The sequence below is a fragment of the Myotis nattereri genome, assembly GCF_964212035.1.
Source record: "Myotis nattereri genome assembly, chromosome: 4".
Classification (NCBI taxonomy): Eukaryota; Metazoa; Chordata; class Mammalia; order Chiroptera; family Vespertilionidae; genus Myotis; species Myotis nattereri.
This window is the reverse complement of record NC_138079.1, coordinates 31,694,334-31,719,815: the sequence shown is the minus strand read 5'-3', so window position 1 is coordinate 31,719,815 and position 25,482 is coordinate 31,694,334. Positions and strand designations below refer to the sequence as shown.

The 25,482-nt window shown below is 39.1% G+C and overlaps 1 protein-coding gene across 1 annotated transcript in view; it reads right to left on the bottom strand.

The window, feature by feature from the left end:
- The window catches only part of ZSWIM6 (zinc finger SWIM-type containing 6), a 217,572-nt gene that overhangs the window by 60,019 nt on the left and 132,071 nt on the right, over positions 1 to 25,482 (bottom strand). Inside the window, exons 3-4 of the mRNA XM_081088785.1 lie at positions 6,790 to 6,938; positions 3,219 to 3,369 (exon numbers count right to left, since the gene is read on the bottom strand). Of these exons, the coding sequence (XP_080944911.1) occupies positions 3,219 to 3,369; positions 6,790 to 6,938 (300 nt within the window). The remainder of the gene's footprint in view (positions 1 to 3,218; positions 3,370 to 6,789; positions 6,939 to 25,482) is intronic.

The window sequence follows — 25,482 nt, the reverse complement described above, 5'->3', positions numbered from 1 at the left end:
ATTTTCTATAGCTGATCATGACACAACACTCCTCTTGAGAAGACTGCCTTATGCTTAAGAAAATGAACATTCATGTAGAGAAAGTAAAATTAATATATGAAAAATTGATTCACATATAAGACAAAGTATCTGCAAATGAGATGCACTAAACAGAAGCTTAATATTCATTTGTATTTATTTCATACATTATGAAAATCAGGGAGTAAATCACAAAATTAACTCAGACCAAATGAATATCATAGGCACTAATTTTAGAAAAGAAGAACTGAGCATAATTAGTTCCTTTGTTAGCCAGAGAATGGGGGAAGAAATTGGGCCTGTTGCTACCTCAAAAAAAGTTTACATACAATTATCTGAAAGAGAGAAAAAGTTAAGTGACTGCTGTTTTTTAAAACGAATTTTAAATCAACAACACTTAAATTTTAATAAATTACATATACTCAGAATATTGTAAATTTGGGGGACGGGGAATATCTATCCTATAAAAAAAAATTTGTAATCTGGCCAAGATGCCTCCAATCCCCTCTGCCAAGCAGCAGGGTTACTTAGCCAAGTTAGTCTTACTTGTACACTTTCGTCAGAGTAAAGCTTTCATGCCAGGAAATATTTTTTTTCTGGTGTATTGGTCATTGCCAGAAATGGACCCATCGAACCCACCGGTGCTAAGGAGTTAAGCATCTGAGATTTAATTTAACAGTTTCAGCTTTATTAAGCTGTCACAGAGCAGCCCCACTTTGATAACAGTAGCTGCTCCAATTATGGCTTGGTTTAGGGTTGACAAGTGTAATGATTCATTCGTGGCACATGAGAAGCAATAAAAGGTTGTTTTGCATTACAGCTTTAAAAATGTGGGCACTTTTTTCATTTAATTTGTCACTTAGCTTTTGCTAAGAGGACATTTAAATTGCAGTAAAAGGCAAATGGGGCTTTTAGTTTAAATGTAATCCCCATATTTAAATGATCTGTAATGGCGCAGTGTTGGAGTGGGAACACTATTGTCTCACAGTGGGTCCTGATGGTGACATGTGACATTTGTATTCAAGTCCTGTATTATCCATGTGGCTAAAGGGCTTCCAATTTCATTTCACAGCCAGAAGCCTGCAGAAAACACCAATTAACTTGCAGATCCCATTTGCCGACAAAACTCAGCCTCTTCTCAATGTCTGGCATCTGGCAGTGCTCAGCATTTAATTCCAGAGCAGAGCCTTGAAGCAATGTGAGCCCAGTGCAGGGGCACAAAGTCAAATTCCCCCATTTTATTAAGAACCAAAACCCTTTCCCTTTGTAGTCCAGACGCAACTTTTAGTTAATTTTTTGGTGAATGAATATTAAGATGTGATAGCTATTGTTCTAAGTAGGGTTCTTCACAGAGCTCAGACCCCATTAAAACAGCAGGTGACCTCTGCTCACCACCAGAACACATAGGAGAATTTATAGCAGTCTAGTAATTATTTGGGGATGAGGTGTGATATAAGAAAACATAGGGCAAGAAGATGTACTCTTCATCCTGGACTGAAACCAAACTTGAATAGAGGCTGGTCCATAATTAGAAGGTCATCAGAGGGTATAACTAGAATCAGCTCATGGAAACTTGCACTCAATGAGAATTTATACTTTTGATTAAGGGTTGAGGTACATAATTTTCAAAACCAACTTGGAAAAGTAAGATGTGACTAATGGATTAAATGTGAACTATACAAGTTTTGGCTATATCACTTGTATTTATTTGATAACCAAAAAATTTAGTTGGTACTTTCTTCTTACTAGTTATTTGTAATCCTAAGCTTCTCTAAGTACTAAAGTTCCTTAAATTTTATTCATTTAATACTAATCCAATAATGTTTTCTTAAATGATTCCCTTCATTATAGTTTTTTTAATGCTAGTCCTTTTTTACCATCATAAACCAACTACTGAATTCAACATTTACTGTAACAAAATTGAGGATGGTTTACTTAGGAAAGCCAAACACTCCAGTATTCTATAAAAATAGTTGTTTAAACCATGCATTATACCTATGTTTTCTAACCACTACAGCATGCTCCCAAACATCCCTCCAATACACTGAAACTATCTACTGACATTACAGATTAATTGGGAGGAAAGGCCATCGCCTTTATTCTTTCATGCCCCCAAGGAAAATACCAAGATTAAATTGACATTTACCAAGAGTTGCCATCCACAGTCAAGTTCTGAACACACATCCTATTAATGGGAAGAAAACTTGCATGTCAAATTCTTTACCAATTGTATAACCCTACGTCATACAATGTCATCTTATGGAAGTCTCCTAACCTCCTCAGAATTTAGTTTCCTTATCTGTAAAAGAGTTTATCTCAAAAGTCCATTCCAATTACTATGACCATGTGGCATCTTCATCAGCAAGTTTCACCTGGTCTAGAATAGATGTGGAATCAATCAGCAGGATATGTTCTCCATCATTAGGCAAGATGAGGACAGGTATGAAGATGTGAAGACTTCTACTACTCAACTGCACTTAGACTAGGATGTTTTAGTAAATATACCTAGAACTTAAAATTAATACAAACACAATAAAGTACTGGTTAAAAACTCCACTTGCCACATAGATTTCTTGATAGAAAGACAAAATAATAATTATTAATTCTTTAGCAATGAGCATTAGGTAACAAGAGTCATCCCCCAACATTTCCCAGTAAATACGACAGCTGTTTCTCATTGTTTTCAACCACCTGCTGTATTAGTATCTTTACTACCAAGGATTTGGAAAGCAATAAAAATTAGAGTCTGCTCTATATTTTTCATTCTTATGATCATTAGTTCATTTTAATCTATAACAGTCAAAATATAAAATGAATGTTCAAACTACTTTTGATATTTTTAATGTAGGCAAAAGGGAAAAACAGCCAAATTTTAGCTGAATTGATCACAATATTACTCTAGAAACAAGAAACTCTTTTATACAAAATACTGATTTCAAAGTAATACAGTTTTTCAAATATTTAAAGGCTGATTCCTGTGCTCACTTTCCTTAAGATCAGACAGTTCCCACCAAACCCTGCCAAGATTGTTTCCTGCAAAGTTCTTATTCTCCCTCTCTTGTATCCAGTATATAATGGCAACAAGTCCATATAGGAGTAGCACTCTCTCTTCAGCAATACACTGATCATGATCTTTAACCATTCAACATAGTCTTCATTCATATAACTCAATGGCAATCTGTCAGGAAACTTCTATTTACCCAGTTCATCCCAGAGCTGCCTGTATTTGTCAGTCATCGCAGTGCCTTGTTGCCTCCAAAGTGACAGACGAGGATCAGCCATGAATTGCTCTGTTATCAAGGTCAACATGCGGGCCCCATTAGAGTCCCTCATCTTCAGCATCTCCCGAACCTAGTGGGGGGAATAAACAAAACAGACTTAAAAAAAAAAATGTTCAAAAACAAACAGCAATACAGAGACAGATCACTTTTCTTGGGAGAAGGGGCAGTTAATTCTCAACACCAACTCTCTTAAGCAAACCAAAGTTGTTAAAACTGGTTTCTACCCTAAATGGTAATTGAATCAAAGAACTGACTCTTAGTTTTTCTATATTGTTTTAGAATCCACACAAGGAAAAATATTTGACTAACTTCCAATTCAAAAAGAAAAATTACTAGCTTCCAGAAAAACAGTATCAAAACCAAGAAGACAAATCATTTGGCATCTTCCTGACTCTCCAGTTGATTGCACTTTCCACCAGAAGAGGTGAGCCTAAAAAGCAAGCTACTAAGAACTCTTTAGGGATCTTCTGAATTGACCTAATGATGTTTATAGTAGCATCTGTCCTGCAGTTTTTTAGAAACGGTTTTATTGACACAACATTCACATACATACAATTCACCAATTTAAATTGTGCAATTCAGTGGTTTTTAGTATATTCAGAAAGTTGTGCAACTCTTCAATTTTTGAGGTAAATTAGTAATTTCAGTAAGTTCTCTCTCACCTCAAATTCTGTGGCATAAAGAACAGATCATATTCACTTCGATGGATTGTTTTTGCAATGGTAAAAGGAAAGTGAACAGGGCTGTAGGTTCAAGAACTCTTTTGGCTCTAAACCAACAATCCACAAAGCAGAATCATGACCAGGGCCCTAGGAAGTTCTCAGTCTCTCACGCTGGAACCTCGAGCTCTCTGTCCAGTACTCTTGTGCTACATTTTCAAAATAAAAGGAAGAAAAGAAACACAAGGCTAACAGAAAACCCTAAATGAATCCATCCTTTCCAAAAGTGCACAACTATGCATTCAACAAGAATCCCAGCTGAATACCAGCAGTTCTCTCTATAGGAAATTCCTAGAGCAAGGTCATGAACAGTGAAAAAGGAGAAGTGGGTCCTTTGATTCAAGATTCTCTTTGTGAACAGTAAATGAGGAGGAAATAGCAGATCTTCAATAAAGCATCTCAAACCTCCAGATTAATAAATCCTGCCTCAGGCTGGTACCCTGACAAGTGATGGAATCCCCTCATAGGTTATAGAATTTGAGCACTTCTACAGTAAACCACAAGGGTTGTGCTTCCAGGAAGGTTATTTCAGTAATCTTTTTTTTTTTAAATATATTTTATTGATTTTTTACAGAGAGGAAGAGAGAGAGATAGAGAGTTAGAAACATCGATGAGAGAGAAACATCGATCAGCTGCCTCCTGCACATCTCCTACTGGGGATATGCCCGCAACCCAGGTACATGCCCTTGACCGGAATCGAACCTGGGACCTTTCAGTCCGCAGGCTGACGCTCTATCCACTGAGCCAAACCGGTTTCGGCTATTTCAGTAATCTTAAAAAGGAGTTTATTACTAATATGGAAGCACTAAAAAATCATGAAAAGATGAATATTGGAAGAAAGAGAAGGACTTGCCATTTATTGTGCATCATACTTAAAAGTTTTTTACATTTATACTTACCGTTTAATCTTTATAACAAGTATATAAAGTAGGCCAGATTATAACCCCCATTTTATGAATTATAAAACCAAGTTAAAGTACAAAGGGTTAAAGGGGTCAAATATATGGTGACAAAATCAGAACCCAGATCTGTCTTAACTCTACTGAATACTAAAGTTATGCCATTCCCAAAATTAGAAGTTGATGTTACTTCATATGTCATATGTAATATATACATCATATACAGATTAAAAACTACTAATGAAGGCCAGTCTAACACTTCTTTCACATTGCTTCTACTAGGCCACAGGGTACTCTGCTGGCATGAGACTATGAAATACTTCCAGTGTGTCTAAATATACTAAAACTTTAATAGTTACCACTATATCAAGTTTGATTTAATGTTTTCTTTCCTGATAAATTTCTAACCTATTACTCGGCTAGAAATAGCAATGAAAATAAGCACTAGTAAGCATATAAACCAGTACTATTAACCAACATGCCAGTACTACATCTATAGCGTAATGGTAATTAATTTTCAGACTGTTGACTCTGAGGCATTAAAGGAGTTTGAAGTGTCTATGAGTTACTAAAGATGAGTAAATCATGTGTGGAATAGTTTTAGAGTTAAGTATATTTTTTTAATCTAATCATCAGAAAATTAGCAATCTCTGTATGGTATATGCCGCAAGGGTGGAGAACCTTTTTTCTGCCAAGGGCCATTTGGATATTTATAACATCATTCTCAGGACATACAAAATTATCAGCTTAAAAATTAGCCTATTATATTTTGTCAAACATTTAATTAACTTACCCCTCATGCCTTGGCAGGGCCAGACCAAATGATTTTGTGGGCCTTATACAGCCCATAGGCTGGAAGTTCCCCACCCCTGGTATATGGAATAAGTCTTTATTAAGAGAATATGATGAATATACTATTTTTTGGTCATAACTAGTAACTGAGTTTACTCTAATTCTTCTGAACTGAAAGACATCTTTTAATTATTATGAGTATTAGAAAGATTATTTAACAAAAGTATCAATGTACAATTATCTGTTCCCTTAAAGCCAATCTGAATATAATACCAGTAATGATGGCTGTAACTCCAATGAAAAAACAATGATTTAATATGATTAAAAAAGCATTTTATCCAATGTTTAGATTTGTGTTTATGGTACTAAAAGTTCTTATAAAACAACAGTTACAGCTTTTGCTCACACAGAACTTATAACAAAGCTAACTTTGTTTCTTAGGTCATCAAATTTTGGTGCCGAAAATTAACATTTACCAAGGCCCAAATACATGTTAGACACCATTATCATTTAACACCATGATCACAACTTGAGGAGATATGCTACTATTAGCTAATTTTACAGATGAGGAAACTGACTTTAAAAACTTTCCAAGTTTCATCTACTTAGTGAGATTTTGAACTTAGATCTAAACCCTGGTCTATTATGACTTCAAAGTCTATGCTCTTAAAACAAATTTAAAGATACTGACATTATTAAACTAAAAATATAAAGCACCTTTTAAGGGCTATATTCAAGATACTGGGGAAATTAATTAGAAAAAGACAAAACGGCATTTTAAATACCATTAAGGTATTTATTTTGGCTTTAGTATGGGAATGTTTTTTCAAAATTGTATAAATTACCACAATTTTATTAATAGGAACTGAGAAAAAAGCATTCCGCATCTTGTCTAAGGACATCTAAGCAAATTAATACTTGTGTTAGAACACAGAAGTTTCTAATTGATTAACTTAGAATGTATTCTTAAAAAAATATTCAAAAGACAAGTCTTTACACTATTGTAAACATGATCATATAAAAGATACCTGCTGTATTTGTATATATTTAGAATATTTCTTTAAAAATAAACAATCATACCTTTGCAAAGAGCAAATTAAGCTGCTTCCCTGATCCGTGGTACCCGCCCTGGGAAAGGAACAGTTTAACCTGTTCTTGAACCTGCTCTTCATCTAAGTGCCAGCAGTTTTCATCATCTATACTAGCACCTGCTGTTGGATCAGGAGCACCTAGAAATAAAAAGAAAAAATAACACATATGCTAGATAAAGGCTGTGCTAAAAGGGCTCTGATAATAAACTTGAAAAGAATTAAGATTATGTACTCTTTGCCTAAACACTTTTTAATCCAATCTCAAGTCAATTACACATACAAATTTATGACTTAAAATAAATACAAGAGGCATTCTTGTATTTCCTGGATTTTCCTAATTTATGCTAAGCCAAAATGCAGATTACTTTAGAACTGAAATATTCCCATTTTTTAAGATCAGAGAGTCTACCTTTGGAGATGAGTTTACAAGTTCTTTAAAGAATAAAAAAGTCACAAAAGTGTCTCATTGTAAATACGTGATATTTATAAACCTCTACTGTGTAGGACATGTTAAGAAAATGTTTTTCAAAGATTTAGAAAAACATGAAACCAACTAAATTCAGCAGAGTATTTCTCTCTTTACTATATTAATTCAAGAAGCCTTCACCATTATCTGTTGCTGTATAAACTACATGCTGACAAAACTGAAAATTAAAAAGGGAAATCAAGCCACATGGGAACAGGCAGTGCAGCTGTTGTACTAAACCAGGTTGTAGTATCACCTTCCCAAACTGCGTAAATATTTTATTGCTGAAGTACACACAAAAGATAATAGCTATGTAATAAGCCCTGTATGTAGACTACCTTAGAAATTAAAAATCACCCACATATTTAGGCAGGTAAAAATTATGTTTCATTATTTATTAATAAAATAATAAAATAAAATAAAATGGTTTTCAAGGCCTAAGATTCATAAGTAATACAAAATAATTTAAATGTAAAACCCTTTCATTAAGTAGTTTAAGGTTCATCCCTTAAAAAGATACATTTGTAGGTACTGTTTCCTATTACTTTTATTTTCCTCTAATGATCTAATGCAGATTCAATTGGCCAAGGAAATAATCACTAACATCTGCCTAGAACCAGGATCCATTAGTCCTGAGGAATAAGACAGAAGGTCTATAAACCACTCGGAGAAGGTGTGCTTTCATTCATTCGTTCAGCCAGCATATATACTGAGTGCCCTCTGCTAGATTTGGGAATGGAATGGTTTACAAAATATACAGAATTCCTATCCTCACAGAATTTATCATCTAGTTCAATGGCTTTCAAACTCTTTTTAACTAAGATCCATAAGAAATACAATTTACATCATACCAATACACCTATGTATCTGGGTGCTTATGTGATCACATCTATCTATTAATCTGAAGTACAGTATGATGAAAAAATACCCTTACTATAAGTAAAGAGGTCTGGTATTTTCTATTCCAGTTCCCTTTTTTTAAAGATCTTGTCATAATTTTAAAAACTGATTTCATAATCCCTTAGGGGTTGCAACTCACTATATAAGAAACACTTTTTAGTGTATGAGGTAAATATCAATCTAATAATCACACATACAGCTATATATATAATAACTAGTGCCCCGGTGCATGGATTTGTGCACATTGAAAAGAAATTAATTAGAGGGTGGCTGGCAGGGCAGAACTGGGCAAGACAGGTGGACACTCCCTGGAGCCAACCTCCTGTGGTCCCTTCCTGGCCAGCAGCACCTGGGGCGGTGTGTGGGGTCCCTCGGCCTGGTCTGTGGGGAAATGGGCCAAAACCGGCTGGCTGACATCCCCCAAGGGGTCCCAGATTGTGAGAGGGCAGTTCTCGGGTGACACACCCTGGAATCGGGCTCCCTCCTCTCTGGTTCTGGGTGCGTCACCCGAGAACTGCCACTGCCAAGTCACCACAGCTCGGCAGCTCCTGCATTGAACGTCTGGGTCTGCATGTGAGACTAAGAGCAGGATCCTGCAGAGGTCTCAGGTGGGAAGGGATGTGGTATGTAGAGTAAATAAAAGATAGTTCATGTCCAAGGAACAACAAAGTAGAGGACAAGGGAAAAAGCAATACAAGACAACCCTGGAGAAGAGAAGAAGGGCCAGACCCTGAGAACCCTGGCAAGTGATCTCAGTTTTCCCCCCTTAGAGTAATGAATGGGAATTCATGACAAGGTTATCCAAAATGGAAGAATGGCATACTCTAGACCAGCGGTTCTCAACCTGTGGGTCGTGAACAATGAAAATAACATCCTGCATATCAGATATTTACATTACGATTCATAACAGTAGCAAAATTACAGTTATGAAGTAGCAACGAAAATAATTTTATGGTTGGGGATCACCACAACATGAGGAACTGTATTAAAGGGTCGCGGCATTAGGAAGGTTGAGAACCACTGCTCTAGACAGTAAAAGATGTTTTGTCCTGATGTACATCAATTTCAATATTTGTACCATGAAATATTAAGCAGCCATAAAAATTAATGAGAAGATTCTCTATGTACTACAATGGAAAGATATCCAGCATATACTGCTGATTGGGAAAAAATAACAAGGTGAAGAAAACTATATATAGTGTAATAGTGTACCATTTTTTTTTTTTTTTGGTTTAAATTCTTTATAAAGTATTACATATGTCTCCTTTTTCTCCCACTGACCTCTCCCTGGCCATTCTCACCATCTTTTTAATAAATAATAAAGTTTTAAAAACAGCTTGTGTGTTAGTATTTTCTTACATATGCATAAAATATCTTGAAAGAATGTTTAGGATGAATAACAGTTTCATGAGGAGAGGAGGCTCTTCACTGAGTACCTTACTCTCAAATTCTGGAACCATGTGAACATATTTATGTATCTAAAAAGTATCACTCTAAAGTGTGAATGATTGGAAAGCAAAAATATATGAGAACAGTGAGGATGACATTTTGATGGTCTGTACAAAGGATGAAGTGGTCGCTTGAAAAACAGCAGTGAGAACAGAAATGGAGAACTAAATAGGACAATCAATAGGACTTGAAGAAGTGGATATGTGAGGTATGGGAGATCAAGGGTTGAGAGACATATGGGTTTTTAGATTAAACAACTGGACAAGATATTGTAAACTCACTGACACACAGACCACTGGAGCAGGATCAGGTTTGGGGGTAGGAGGGGTAGTGTTTAGGTCATGAGTTCACATTTAGATGTGGTGAATTTGAAGTACCTTTGAAATAGCCGAGAGAGAGGACAGGATATCAACAGGGTTTCCTGTTGTAGGTAGTATGGGATAAAAAGAGCATCTAACACGAAGCCCAACATTTAAAGGCTGGGAAAGAGAATCAGCAAGGATGGCAATGGGAATGTGTGGTCTATTAAGAAGAGCAGGAGAGATTGCTCTTTTGGAAGGCAGAGAAAGCTGTTCCAAGTAGGTACTAGGTAGAAATTTAAGCCCCCAGAGAGCAAGGATTTTATCTGCCCTGCTCACAACTGCTTCCTAATACCTAGCTAGTGTTTGTCACTATCAGGCAATCAGGTATTGGGAGGAAGAAGGGGAAAGAGGGAGGGAGAAAGGCATGCATATGACTCGTATCAAACAGGAACCACTGCTAGTGTCTTCAAACACTTTATTTCACTACCTCAGTTTCTCTTCACAATGTCCACCAGAGATGAGCATAGATTATGATCCCTGTTCTAGAGAGGAGAAACAGGTTAGGAGTTGTTATGACTTATCCTCAGCCATAATGCCAAATCCAGTCTTATTCTCCCCCCTGGGGAAGAATATATCCCAGGCCCTAACCGGTTTGGCTCAGTGGATAGAGCGTCGGCCTGCAGACTGAAAGGTCCCAGGTTCGATTCTGGTCAAGGGCATGTACCTTGGTTGCGGCACATCCCCAGTAGGAGGTGTGCAGGAGGCAGCGAATCGATGTTTCTCTCTCATCGATGTTTCTAACTCTCTATCCCTCTCCTTTCCTCTCTGTAAAAAATCAATAAAATATATTTTTTTTAAAAAAAAAAGAATATATCCCAGAACCTTGGAGCTAAAGTTTGAATCCAGGAGGCATCAAGGCAAGGATTATGAACCATAAATTAAAGATAAATTTAAGGAATGACACAGATGTTTGTAGGCATCTGCTAGCATGGCTCTCTTGTACAGGAAGATTTAAGGATACAACAATGATGTGAAGAGTTTACTGGGGCTACATCTGTATCCCACAGGGATTCAGAGTCCCTAATCCAGCCAATTGCCTAGATTCTAGGAAAAGACAGACACAGAAACACACAGAGACTGGCAGGCACGTGCATTCATCAGAAGAGACTTCCCAAACAACTAAACTATAGAGTCTCAACTTTTATATTTTAGCTCTTCCCAATATCTTCCTAAAATCCTGGGATATCTGGCATGTCCCTTCTTATCCTCTTCTTAGAGAAAACTCTGACAAGGTACTGATTATGCATTCCTCACTGTTCTCTCTGATTTCTACCCTCAGAATGGTTATTTCCCCAAATTTTATGATTTTTAAGTTGTTTTCTATTGGAAACTGCAGGCACAGACCTACAAGGAGTCCTGCCTCAGAAGGACATAGGGGATGGGGGCTGACTTCCTGTGGTGTGAGGGAGTTGTGCTACCCTTCGCTGCTTGGGTCAGAGCTCTATGAGGCTTGGAGTTTCTGTTTGCCACAGAAATATCCAGATATTTTAAGTAGATTTTAATTTGGTTTGGAGAAAATCCTAGGCTTCTTCTTGGCTTGAAGTGGCAAATGGGTTAACATTCAGATACTCTCCCAAACTTCAGGATATACTCAATTCTTGTATTTTTCATACTAAGAAAGAGAAGTACTAGGAATAATAATCAGGAATCACTTTTATTTGACTTGAATTACACAATGAATTTTTCCTTATAATCTAGTAGATTTTAAAACACTATCATATTTTTTAAATATATGACAGATTTAAAATGCCTTTAATGAATCACTTAATTTACATGCATACAGATTTTTATTCTTGTCCAGCTTGAAAGACATCTAACAGCAAATGTCTAAATATATGAAATTATGTTTCTCAAGTTCTTAAGGAAATCAAGTTGTGGTTTTTATTGGGGGGCTGTGAACTAGTATTAGAATTAACATTTCTTTCTTTTTTTTTTCTCTTTATTTCAGAGAGGAAGGGAGAAGGAGAGATAGTAACATCAATGAGTGAATCATTAATCGGCTGCCTCCTGCATACCCCACACTGGGAATCAAGCCTACAACCCAGGCATGTGCCCTGACCAGGAATCAAACCGTGACCTCCTGGTTCATAGGTCCATGCTCAACCATTGAGCCATGCCTGCCTGGCTAAACTTAATTTACTTCTTGAGCAAATGGGGGAGGGAGCGGGCAACGCAGAGAAAAAACGGCCCAAAGACAAAATTTTACTGCAAATAAGCTAATAAAGTCTCCACACAAGTTGCGAGGACGTGTGCGGTTCCTAATGCTGGATTAGAATTGAGAAGTCTTCAGTTCTAGGCTCAGTTTAGAAAAACCGTGTCCTCCAGAAAATCACTTAAGCTCCTTAGGTCTCCATTTTCTCAACCCTAAAATCTAAAATGTAGGGATAAAAAATTAACTAGATAATAAAAATTAGAAATCTCATGTGGCTCTGTAGAAAACATCCTCACTTAGCCATTGCAATGCAAGCAAAGATAACTAGTTGATATAACCTTACTATAAGTATAACTCAACATTTTAGGAGTAAGACATGTATAATATATATTATAGACCAGAAAATTAAATGTCTACAATGATGATCCCCTTAAAATAGAAAATTCATTTATTAAACTTCAATGATACAGAGTTTAACTAATCAAATCCTAATGTCTTGATTGCATGCATTAAAGCGTTGCCTAAGCCTTGTTTAAAATGCAGATTTGCAAAATTTATTTGTACTTGTTAATGGCCGTCTGTTATCAAAGACAAATCTCTCAGCATTTAGTTTTGAAAAAGGCATGCAGAGAGAAACATCATTCATGTATATATACATTTACTCTTAGATATTCCCCCAGTTGGGCAAGAACCAGAATCTGTGTATGAAAATTAAATGGTCCACGTAAAGTGTTTTAAAACCTATCATATTTTTACTCTTATATATAATTATAAATGCTATAACTTTTTATAACTGTATAATTAATCTTTGTGAGCATTTTATTACCAAAGCTTAATTCGTCAAAGTTGCAAGCCTTCAGGGACAGTGAAATCATCTGTTGAAGAAAGTGAAACAGTTTAACTGTCTCTCATTCCCAACTGGGGAGTGTGGATCTGACTTACCCTCCTAACTTGGTTATGTAATACCATAGGAGGCAAGCAAAGGAGAAATCATAGACTTGAAGAACCACTGTCAAATCTTTAGCTTCTCCTTTCTGCTACTTAATTTAGTTTGATTTATCCCAGTATCAAAACTCCCCTTTTCCCTGCAGTTCTCAAATTTAAGTGGATATGAAAATTCTTGAGGCACACTGTGAAAAATACCACCTCAGACCTACTGGATTGGAATCTTTGCCAGGATAAAAATAGGGGGTAGAATTCTATATTTGGAGAGAATGTTAGACGTGGTGGCACATTCTTTGTATTGAAAAGTGTTCAGGGTCCTAAAGCATCAGAGGCCTCTCAGTGTACTATATGAAGCACATTAGAGACACACTGAATGAAGTATGTCTCATGTCACAGAAATAGGAAACATCAAATCATTCTGCAAATTTTAAACTGAGCTATTAAGACATGTTCACAACTGGCTTATGCTACGTTTGGTATGTGGCATTATCTATAGCTGTGGTTTCTAGTGGGGAACTTAATGCTTTCTCTTCTCCTCTTACTCTGTTGGGAAGCAAATTCAAAGAAGTGAACGGCTTTTAGTTTACATCTTCCTCTTAACTGTGACCTAACTGCTTTAGTAACTCTATTGTCCAAAATAATGCTCTATTTACATGTATGTAGCAGTGTTCTTTTTGTTAAAATTAAATTGTCAAGTTCAGTCTATATAGACAGAATAGAGGCAGCAGATGTCTGCACTGCGGAAGTGATGAATTAAGCCTCTTTTGAGGAACCTATAGAAGAATGCCTTTCTTACCATTGTAATGCCTGCTGTTAAAACTAGGGAATATAAAAGTCTGTGGTTTACAAAGGCCCCAGTACACATCTTACAAGCTGAAGGCAAAATCCTGACATCAACTATTGGCACCAAGACGGAGCAAACTTCAAGTGATTCAGACTCAAAAAAGCCTTTCTTTAGAGAGGGCAACAGCAGCAAATAAATAAAAACACTTGAGAAAATATTTAAATTTTATTCTTAATTAAATCCTCATTTCAAAGTAGTGACTAATTTCAATTTATAGTTTTGTGGTAGCTGAAACAGACAGATCCTTCATCACCTTCTATTCTCAATGGTCAGTCCATGTAATTCTATTGCCATGATACAGTGTGATATCCTCTCCAAAAGCTGTTAGAGGACAACCTGATTTCTTTATCATGGAGCTAATGACTTAGGGAGCCCTGTCATGTGCCAGCTCTGCTCCCTAAACAAGCCACCTTCCCTTCAGCTAAATGCCAAGGAAGGAAAGAAGTAGCACTGTAATCAGCATATATCTCAGGGAACTAAAATAGGCTTGTCAGGGTTTATAGCTCCTCCTCTATTATTTTCCTCTCATCTAATTGTATTATTCATCTTTTATTATCATCTAATTTACTTCAGAAGTTCAATAATATACTTATTCATGTACAGAAATAATCATGTATTTTTATAGGGACAAAGAGCAATGAAGTATTTGTACATTCTCCAATGCTCATTTAAAAATGCAGAGTATAAACAGAGTGCATAACAGGTAAATCATGTTCCATTAATTAGCTAATAAATGTATTAATAATTATTTGATACACAAATATAAATATTTAAAAGAAATGTTCTCAGAAAGTCTCAATTTTACATAATCCAACTCTTCAAATTTATTAAAAGATATCTACAATGTTTTTCAATCTTCTTCAAGAATGGGTTGTTCAGATTATTTTAAAAGATGGTTTTAAAAACTGGTTCACAAATATCTTCCTCAGTTATCTATCACTGCCTATGAAGACTCATGCCAATTACCACATCACAATAATGGTGGTAAGAACTACTCATATTTACTCCTTTAACCTTCCTGACCTTATGAAATAGGCACTCTTTATTGTCCATATTTTACAAATAAGAAAACTGAGACCTGAAGAGAATTAGTTACTTATCCCCACTATTTTAACTTAGGCTGTCTAACTTCTAACGTTCCTAAACCCTCTGAACAGTCCTATAGTGGGAGGTACAAGAAACCCATGTATAAGCTCATCCAGCCAACATGGAGATACTTAGGGTTAGTTAAAGGAGAGAGGGATGCTGAGGAAGCTAATTGCAGCTGGTAGCAATCCTTTATAAATTATGAAAGTTGGGGCAATGTCAAGGATGACTACAGGATGTAAGGAAAGGCAAAATTTGGAGGTGAAAAGAAAAGGAGGAAGAGTATTGGGCTATCTTTGCATTACCCTAGCAAATTCCTCCTAAGAGATGTAACTCCTCCAAATTAAGAGTTAAGTTCTAAGATTATTCCTCTTTTGGTAAATAATATATTTTTTTCATGTGAAGGAAAAAGTATCACCTGTACATGACTGTATATTCCATCAATTTAAGAAAACCCACATTTAAATCATACTATGAAATCATCAAGTTTTAGTTAAAACTTAAGAGTAAAATCTATATATTTAATTAATTTTATATATTATATAAAATTATATATTTTATTAATTTTTAGAGCAAAATCTATATATATAAAACACTAATATGCAAATAGGCCAAACGGTTGGAAAACCAAACTGAACATTTGGTTGCTATGACATGTGCTGACCACCAGGGGACATGCGCAAAATGGTGGGCGTCCGCATCAGGCAGCAGAGCACAGAACATGGTGGGCATCGGCCATGGCGGGGTGGTGGAGCAGGTGAGCAGGGGCACCAGACCAAGGTGGGGCGCCAGTCGCTGTCATCGGGTCAAGCCTCTGGTGGTTACTGTAAATTCTTTGCTCCTGCACACCACGGTCCCGCCTGGTGCTCGCACCCGCCGACAGTGCCGGCCCCAATTGCTCCGTGCCATCAGAGGATGTGAGCGGGGCCAGCACCATCAGCACGTGGGAGTGGTGGCGGGAGTGGTCCTGCCGGCAGACAGGGGACCAGGAGCTGTGGCGGGAAGGACTGAGTGGGGGCGCGGAGGAAGAGCTGAGACCCGCCCCTGTGCCCACCACAGCCTCACAGCCCACAGTTCCTTTCAAGGTGCACGAATTAGTGCACTGGGCCCCTAGATGGGCAATAAGGCTAAAACTCAAAATGCATATACCACTTGCTCTGGCATTTCTACTGCTAAGAAATTTTTACTACTATTATTATTATTCAAAATTACTTACACACACACACACACACACACACAAAGGATGGTCTCAGCAGCACTGTATATAGTCAGAAAAAAATGCAAACAACTTCAAAAATCATTCAGTAGGTTAATGGGTACATATATCCATTCTATAAAATATTACACAAAATTTATAAAAAGATATTCACAAATATTGAGAGAAAAAGCAAACTGCAGAAAAATGTTTTCTAAACTGTTTTTAGAATACATATGTGTGCACACAAAGAAAATTGCCTCAAGGAACATAAACCACACTGTCAACAGTGGTTGCCTTGGGGGAGTAGGGTGTTACTGGAGACAGAGGAGGAAGCTACTGGGAGTGGGGAGCCAATGAGGACTTGTCTTTTCATGTTCACATACTTCTATACTACCATACATTTTTCCAAGATAGTCTTATTTTTAAAAATTTTAAATTTCACATTACTGCACTTTGAGATAATATATTTAAAGCAACTTTATTTTCTCCTTCAGAATGTATTTGCTAATTATACTGACCACCAGTTGATCAGACCTTTGTTTCACCAACTGTCAAATGTCAGAATGTTCTACAATATAAAGTATATGCTTGTAATAACTAAATTAACTCCCTAGGATACTTGCAAAAACTGGTTGCCAATAGCAATAGCAAGTGCAATAATAATGAATATGACCATCCACAGGAAAACAAAAGGAAGAAAGATGTGACATGAAGCCTCCAAACAACTCCAACTATCTCTCAATGTTAGATTTGGAACATGTATGTCTATAAGAAAAAATCTCCAAATTTATACTAAGAACAAAATGAAATGAAAAAAATAAGTGCTACTTTTTGCTTAACAAATTGCTTGTGCCTATTACTTTTTTAAAAATTTATTGATTGATTTTTAAAGAGGAGGGAAGAGAGAAAGAGGGAGAGGGAGGAGAAGTATTGATTTGTTGTACCACTTACTTATGCATTCATTGGTTGATTCTTGTATGTGCCCTGCCCAGTGATTGAACCCACAACCTTGGCATATCAGGATGACACCCTAAGCAACTGAGCTACCCAGGCATGGCTCTATTACTTCTTAAATATTGTCCTTAGGAAGGCTACCATGATACACAGGTCATAATTTTGACGCTGATGGAGCTTACAATCAACTACACATAAGTTACACATGAACATGGGACTGAATAAGTTTGTGTTTGTTTGGTAATATCTGGGGGAGCCTGAATAGATTGATATATAAGACATGGAGAGACAGAGGCATTCAGAGGCTAAGTTTAGTGAGACAGTCAGCATGAATGGAATTGATGGTGTTCGTTTCATAAGTAAGAACCACTCTCAAACAAATTGAATATCTGATCTAAGAAAATTATACAAACACATCTGGGTAGAAGTACAAGAGGTACACCTTTGCAGTATGGATCACAGGCGCCTCCTGGATTTCTGCAGAAATACTACTACAAAAAGTCACAAAATCAGAAGTGAAAGAGATGTGCCAACCCTCCTGGACATGTGAATACATCCCTTCTACATCTGGCTGACTGAGATGGTATATTTGGGCATATGGCAGTTAGTAAGGGATGAGTCTAGCCTACTTTTAGGATTCGTTAGGCCCTGGAAATAAACCCCCTTCCCCACTGTTCCAATGTCACAGCCTCCCCTCAGTCTGTCACTTTTTGTTGTCATCTGCCCAGTACAGACTAGCCCAGCCGTGGGCAAACTACGGCCCACGGGCCGGATCCGGCCAGTTTGAAATGAATAAAACTAAAAAAAAAAAGACCATACCCTTTTATGTAATGATGTTTACTTTGAATTTATATTAGTTCACACAAACACTCCATCCATGCTTTTGTTCCGGCCCTCCGGTCCAGTTTAAGAACCCATTGTGGCCCTCGAGTCAAAAAGTTTGCCCACCCCTGGACTAGCCCATAAAAAGGTCACTAAAAGACGAGCACAAGAGAAAAAGTAAAAGAGGAAATATGCACCAGAAAATCGGAGAAAAGCAAGCTGACTTCTAATAATCATCCATCCCCCAATTGGTTTCTTCTCTCTTCTTAACTATGAGAAGCTTCTTACAGAAATTGCAACAGGAGGCAAACTTGGTTATATTAGGTTATATTATTACTATTGCTAGAGGCCTGATGCACGAAAATTCGTGCAAGAGTAGGCCTTCCTTCCCCTGGCTGCCGGCACTGGATTCCCTCCAGCACCCGGGACCCATGCTGCTTCCCTCTGGCCACTGGTAGACACCAGGGACCCGGGCTGCTTCCCTCTGGCCCTGGACATCTGGAATGGCGCCTGGAAGAATGTCCGGTCTAATTAGCATATTACCCTTTTATTATTATAGACTAGAGGCCCGGTGCACAAAAATTGGTGCACTTGGGGGGGAGGGGGGTCCCTCAGCCCAGCCTGTGCCCTCTCGCAGTCTGGGACCCCTCGGGAGATAACGACCTGCTGGCTTAGGCCTGCTCCCGGGTGGCAGAGGGCAGGCCCAATCCCTATGTGCAGCCCCTGGTCAGGCTCAGAGCAGGGCCGATTGGGGAGTTGGGGCGCCACCCCCTGTCATGCACAGAGCAGGTTGGATCGGGAGGTTGCGATGCCACCCTCAGTCACACTCAGGGTAGGGCCGATTGGGGGGTTGGGGCACCACCCCCTGTCACACTCAAGGCAGGGTCGATGGGGAGGTTGCGGCACCACCCCGTCACGCACAGAGCAGGGCCAATCAGGGGGTTGGGGCGCTGCCCCCTGTCACGCACAGAGCAGGGCCCATCAGGGGGGTTGGGGCTCCGTACCCAGTCACGCACAGAGCAGGGCCAATCAGGGGGTTGGAGCGCTGCCCCCTGTCAGACACAGAGCAGGGCCCATCAGGGGGGTTGGGGCTCCGTACCCAGTCACGCACAGAGCAGGGCCAATCAGGGGGTTGGAGCGCTGCCCCCTGTCAGACACAGAGCAGGGCCCATCAGGGGGGTTGGGGCTCCGTACCCAGTCACACACAGAGCAGGGCCCATCAGGGGGGTTGGGGCTCCGTACCCTGTCACACACAGAGCAGGGCCAATCAGGGGGTTGGGGAGCTCCCCCCTGTCACGCACAGAGCAGGGTCCATCAGGGGGTTGGGGCACCATCCTCTATCACCCACAGAGCAGGGCCGATCAGGGGGTTGGGGTGCCGCCACTGCACACTCAGGGCAGGGCCGATGGGGAGGTTATGGCTCTACCCCATCACACACAGAGCAGGGCCCGTGGGGGCGGGGGGGTTGGGGCGCCGCCCTCTATCACCCACACAGCAGGGCTGATCAGGGGGTTGGGGCGCCGCACTCTGTCACATACAGAGCTGCAGGGCGATCAGGGGGTTGGGGAGCTCCCCCCTATCAGGCACAGAGCAGGGCCGATCAGGGGGTTGGGGCGCCTTCCCCTGTCACAAACAGAGCAGGGTGGATAGGGAGGTTGTGGCCCTGCCCCCCGTCACACACAGAGCCGCAGGGTGATCAGGGAGTTTGGGCGCTGCCCCGTCACGCTGATCCCGGTGCTGGGAGGCCTCTCGGCTCTGCTGATCCCGGTGCTGGGAGGCATATTACCCTTTTACTATATAGGATAGAGGCCTGGTGCATGGGTGGGGGCCGGCTGGTTTGCCCTGAAGGGTGTCCTGGATCAGGGTGGGGGTCCCCACTGGGGTGCCTGGACAGTCTGGGTGAGGGGCTGAGGGCTGTTTTCAGGCTGGCGGGTGACTGAAGCTCCCAACCGCTCCTTTTTTTCTTTTTCTTTTTTATTCTGGGCCAGCTTTAGCTTTGGCTCCAGCTCTGAGGCCTCTGCTGCTGAAAGCAGGTATCTAGTTTGTTTGGGTTCTATAATCGAAACACTGTATCAACTCCAGCTCTGAGATCCCAGCAGGCTGAAAGCAGGTTTCTGGGGTTTTGTTTAGCTTCTATATTTGTAACAATGTTTCAAACTGCAAGCTCAGAGGCCGGCAAGGCAGGCGGGGAACGTTGGTTTCCTCCATCACTGAAGCAAGCAAGCCTCATGTTAGCTTCAAGCTGCCTGGCTGCCGGCCGCCATCTTGGCTGGCAGTTAATTTGCATATCGCCCTGATTAGCCAATGGGAAGGGTAGTGGATGTACGCTAATTACCATGTTTCTCTTTTATTAGATAGGATTATTTGTTATTATATATGCATATGTTACATCATTAAAATTCTTACAAAATTGTTAGAGAAGATAATGAGCATTTTACATATGAGGAAAAATTAGTCTTTATTCTCTCCTATAGAATATATATTTGCTAATTATATCAACCACCAGTTTTGTTTCACCATCAGTGCCAGAAAAGGCTGAGTTGAAGTGACTAAAAAAGTGAGTAAGCACTGAGAAATCAGCAAATTCCTAAATAAGTACTTAGCAAAGACACCAGCCTCTTTTCTAAGAGTATGGAAGCTGGAAAGTTTAATTAGAATATAAAACCAAGAGTAAATAATTTTGCTTTAAAAAAAAATGCAAAACTGGCCCTAGCTGGCTTGGCTCAATGGATAGAGTGTTGGCCTAGAGGACTGAAGGGTCCTGGGTTCAATTCTGGTCGAGGGCACATGCCCACGTTGCGGGCTTGATCCCCAGTGTGGGGTGTAAAAGAAGCAGCTGATCAATGATCCTCTCTTATCATTGATGTTTCTATTTCTCTCTCCCTTCTCCCTTCTTCTCTAAAATCAATAAAAAATATATTTAAAAAAATGCAAAAGTGTCCAAGATTTGAAAGCAGCCAATGTGTCCTCCATCACTAGATGAGTAGATAAAATAGCTATGGTACATTTATACAATAAAATACTAACTACTCTACTCGGCTGTAAAAAAAAAAAAAAAAAAAAAATTGCCCTTTGGGACAGCATGGATGGTCCTAGAGAGCATTATGCTAAGTGAAATAAACCAGTCAGAGAAAAAGACAAGCACCATATCATTTCACTCATATGTGGAATCTAATGAACAAACTGAACTAACAAGCAAAACAGAAACAGATTCATAGATAGAGAGCAGGCTGGTAGCTTGGGGGTCAGGGAGGGGTGAGGTTGGGTGGATGGAGGGATTCAGCAAAAAAGAAAAAAGATAAAGAACTCATGGACACAGACAAAAGTGTGGTGACTGTGAGGGTGGGAGGGGAGGAGGAGGACACAGGGGTGATAAATGGTGATGGAAAAATATATATTTAAAAAAACACAAAACTGTAACTGGCAATTTCTCTGGACAGCCATTAACATTTACTATCTTACAGCCACTATTTAGCATACAGTGGTTAATTTTATAATATAATCAAAGTTAACATGGAAAATTTTATAGAAACAATGAAATGTAAAAAAAAAGCCTACTAATAAGAACTGAACTATTATGGTGACTAAATCTACATTCCAACTGCCTTGCCTACTTGTGACTTTGAGATGGGTCACTAACCCATTTCTTCATCTAGAAACTACTGCAGGTACAAATTCCCAATGTCTAGTTTATAAGAAAATTGTGAGGAACAAAGTACATGAAATAGACTTGAAGAAGTTTTTAATTCCTCAGGATAAAATTCTTTTAAAAATAAAATATTCAGCCTGACTGGTGTGGCTCAGTGGTTGAGTGTCAACCTATGAACCAGAAGGTCACAGTCAATTCCCCGTCAGAACACATACCGGGGCTGCAGGTTCAATCCCCAGCAGGGGTCGTGCAGGAGGCAGCTGATCAATGATTCTCTCATCATTGATGTTTCTATTGCTCTCTCCCTCACCCTTTCAATAAAAAAATATAGATTTTTTTTAAATATTCAAAATAATGAAAAGCAACTAATAGAATTTTGAGAAGCATTAGGATAAGTTCACTAGGAAAACAAAAAATCTACTACCAAATTGCATTTACTTACAAATTAGGACTTTTTCTAAAATAAATTTGGATAAGCTAAACCTATTGTCTTTAAGATATTCTTCCCAATATTCACATTCCAGCCATCTTTCTTAAAGAAAAAATACACCCACAAAACCATACAAAAATGTACTGCTTTTAAAAACAGGTTAAAGAATGCTTTATGTACGATGTTTGGAGGCAATGGGACCATGTAGTCAAATAACTGAAAAACACTTTTAATCCCATCCCTACTAAGTCATTAATTTAACAGTTACAATAAGACCCTCCAGGGAGCAGATTTCCCATTTCATCACTTAAGGTCATGGCCTACTTCCTACCTCTCTTCTTTTTTACCACTTGTCACTAGAATGGAAAGCAGTAGGAAGGCAGCTCATGTAATTGGCCCATTTCCAGGCTGGGAGAAATCTGATGATAAATTAATGAAGAGAAAGCTGGTGAGAGAAACTGCTCCAGTTCACTGCTCTCATCCAAAAAAGTTACTTGAAAATCACATTGAGTCTAAAGCTAACCTGCATTCTGCACTTGATATTTCCTTAGATATATTTTTCTTCCAATTTTAGAAACTCTGAAAGAAATATGCCATGTGAACACATTCTGCACCCAACTTTAGTTTACACTGTTTCATTAGTCCCACAACTTCAACATAGAAATGAATTTTAAAAGCTTTTAAGAAATGAAACTTTGGAGGCTGCTATCCAAACAAGGAAGACAAATACAGAATGAACAGCTGACTGTTGGTGTGGACTTCTGGTTAAACTAAAACACAGAGAACAAAGGGACCCTAATGAATTAAGAAGAGCCCTAACTGGTTTGGCTCAGTGGATAGAGTGTTGGCCTGTGGACTGAAGGGTCCCAGATTCGATTCTGGTCAAGGCATGTACCTTGGTTGCAGGCACATCGCCAGTTGGGGGCATGCAGGAGGCGGCTGATTGATGTTTATTTCTCATCAATGTTTCTAACTCTCTATCCCTCTCCCTTTCTCTCTGTAAAAAAAAAAAAAAAAAAAAAAAATATATATATATATATATATATATATATATATATATGAAAAAAAGAGAATGCATAGAAGTTTGAAGACATATTAGATCCTACTAGAGGCCTGATGCACAAAATTTGTGCAAGAGTAGGCCTTCCTTCCCCCGGCTGCCAGCACCAGCTTCCCTCAGGCACCCGGGACCCAGGCTTCCCTCCAGCCACTGGCAGGCACCCAAGACCTGGGCTTCCCTCTGGCCACCAGAAGGCACCTGGGACCCGGGCTTCCCTCGCAGCCCTGGCTTCGCCTAGAAGGTCATCTGGAAGGATGTCCAGTCTAATTAGCATATTACACTTTTATTATTATAGATTCTTCTGCCTCCATGAACAATTTAGTAGGAAGCCACAATAGGGCTCGTGAGAAATCTCTGAAATGATTTGTTAGCTGGCCTGAATTTTCAAGATTGAGACATACGCTATGACAACAGAAGCCAACTTGCAAAAGTCGTTGAGTACATGTGGTCTGGGTGGGTCCAAGGTACTTCTGTGGCAGAGTTGTTTACAATGCTATTATTCAACACTAAAGGCCCGATGCACAAAATTCATGCAAGGACTCGGCCCTCCCAGCTGCCCCAGCTGCCTCATAGCCCCGCCACCCCGGCCCACTGGTCGTTCAGGAAGGTCGTTCCACAGGCCGGTCTAATTAGCATATTAGATCTTTATTATATAGGACTAGTGTCCCAGTGCACGAAATTCATGCACAGGGGTGGGTGTCCCTCAGCCTGGCCTGCACCCTTTCCAATCTGGGACCCCTCGAGGGATGTCTGAAACTGGCTGTCGGACATCCCTCTCGCAATCTGGGACCACTGGCTCCTAACCACTCACCTGCCTGCCTGCCTGATCGCCCCTAGCCCCTCTGCCTGCCAGCCTGATCAACCCCAACTGCCCCCCCTTCTGTCCTGATCACCCCTAACTGCCCACCCCTGCTGGACTGATCACCCCCAATTGTCCCCTCGCTGGCCTGCTCACCCCCAACTGCCCTCCCCTGCCGGCCTGATCACCCCTAACTGCCTATGCCTCGGCCCCGCCACCATGGCTTTGCCCAGAAGGAAGTCTGGAAGATCTCCCAGAAGGTCTCCTAGTCTAATTAGCATATTACCCTTTTATTAGTATAGATTGGTAGACTCTACCAAGTAAAACGCTCTACACACGTTAAGACAGCTACTTTAATAAAGCTGAGCCTGATATGGGGAGTACTAACAGAAACATGGCTATGCCGGTTTTCCTGACTTAAAAACCATGTTAAAAATATCTTATGGCACCCAGAGACTTGTAAAAGTATGCTTGGAGCAGCTCTATTCAAAACAACAAGGTCTATTAACAGTGGAATGGACAATAGTGCTGTTCTTGTACCTAGAACACTCTAGAGTTGTGCTGCCCAATAAGGTAGTCACTAGCCACATGTGGCTATTGAGAATTTGCAATGTGACTATAGTGTGATTTAAGATGTGCTGAAAGTGTAAAACAGACACCAGATTTCAAAGACTTAATATGAAAAAAGGGTAAAATATATCAATATTTATGTTGAATTGATACTTATGAATATTATGATATTAATATGAAGATGTTGAATCAATATTTTGGATATACTGAGGTAATAAAACCCATATTAAAATTAATTTTACTTGTTTAGTTTTAAATGAGGCTACTAGAATAGTTCAAATTACACATGTGGCTCTTATATTTCTAATGGACAGTGCTGAGAGTGGCCTATTTGTTGGCCTGGGTGTTGGTTTGCTTTGTTAATCTGCAATTTGTATTTTATGCACTTTTCTGTGTGTTATATCTCACAATTTAAAGTTTTTAAGAAATGATCTCCAACTGCTTTCCTTAAACATTTATATTTGCTATATATCAAGTAATGACTTTGAAGAAAACCTAAAACAATAGGACTGAGTGACTGGCCCTGTATCTCAAATCAATACAACTAAAGAAATGTAAAAATGTTAGGCCCCTAAACTGCTTACTCAAGACTGTCACAGTCTTCAAAATGTTTTTTTAAAACTTTCAGAAATTATGTTTAAATGTTTTAAAAGCACAGCAACCTTTAATTTAACAATATTATTTATCCTATCCTAATGTAATATATATGAAATAGGTGATATGTCTATTTGTGAAAAGTTGTGCATATATTCTTCTGAGTCAACGTATTTGCAATGCACAAAATAAATAATTGGTAAATGTGTTTACAAATAAATGGAATCACATGTTCAACGTACAAAAGAAAACCTTTTGGCGATGTCTTATTCATGATAGCCATATCCTAATCTCTCTATAAACAAGTTGCAATATTTTTCTAAAAATAATTTATTTTCTTACTTTGAGGCATTCTGTCACAAACTTTCTGCCTTGGAAAATAAATTTTTAAAGAAAACAGAA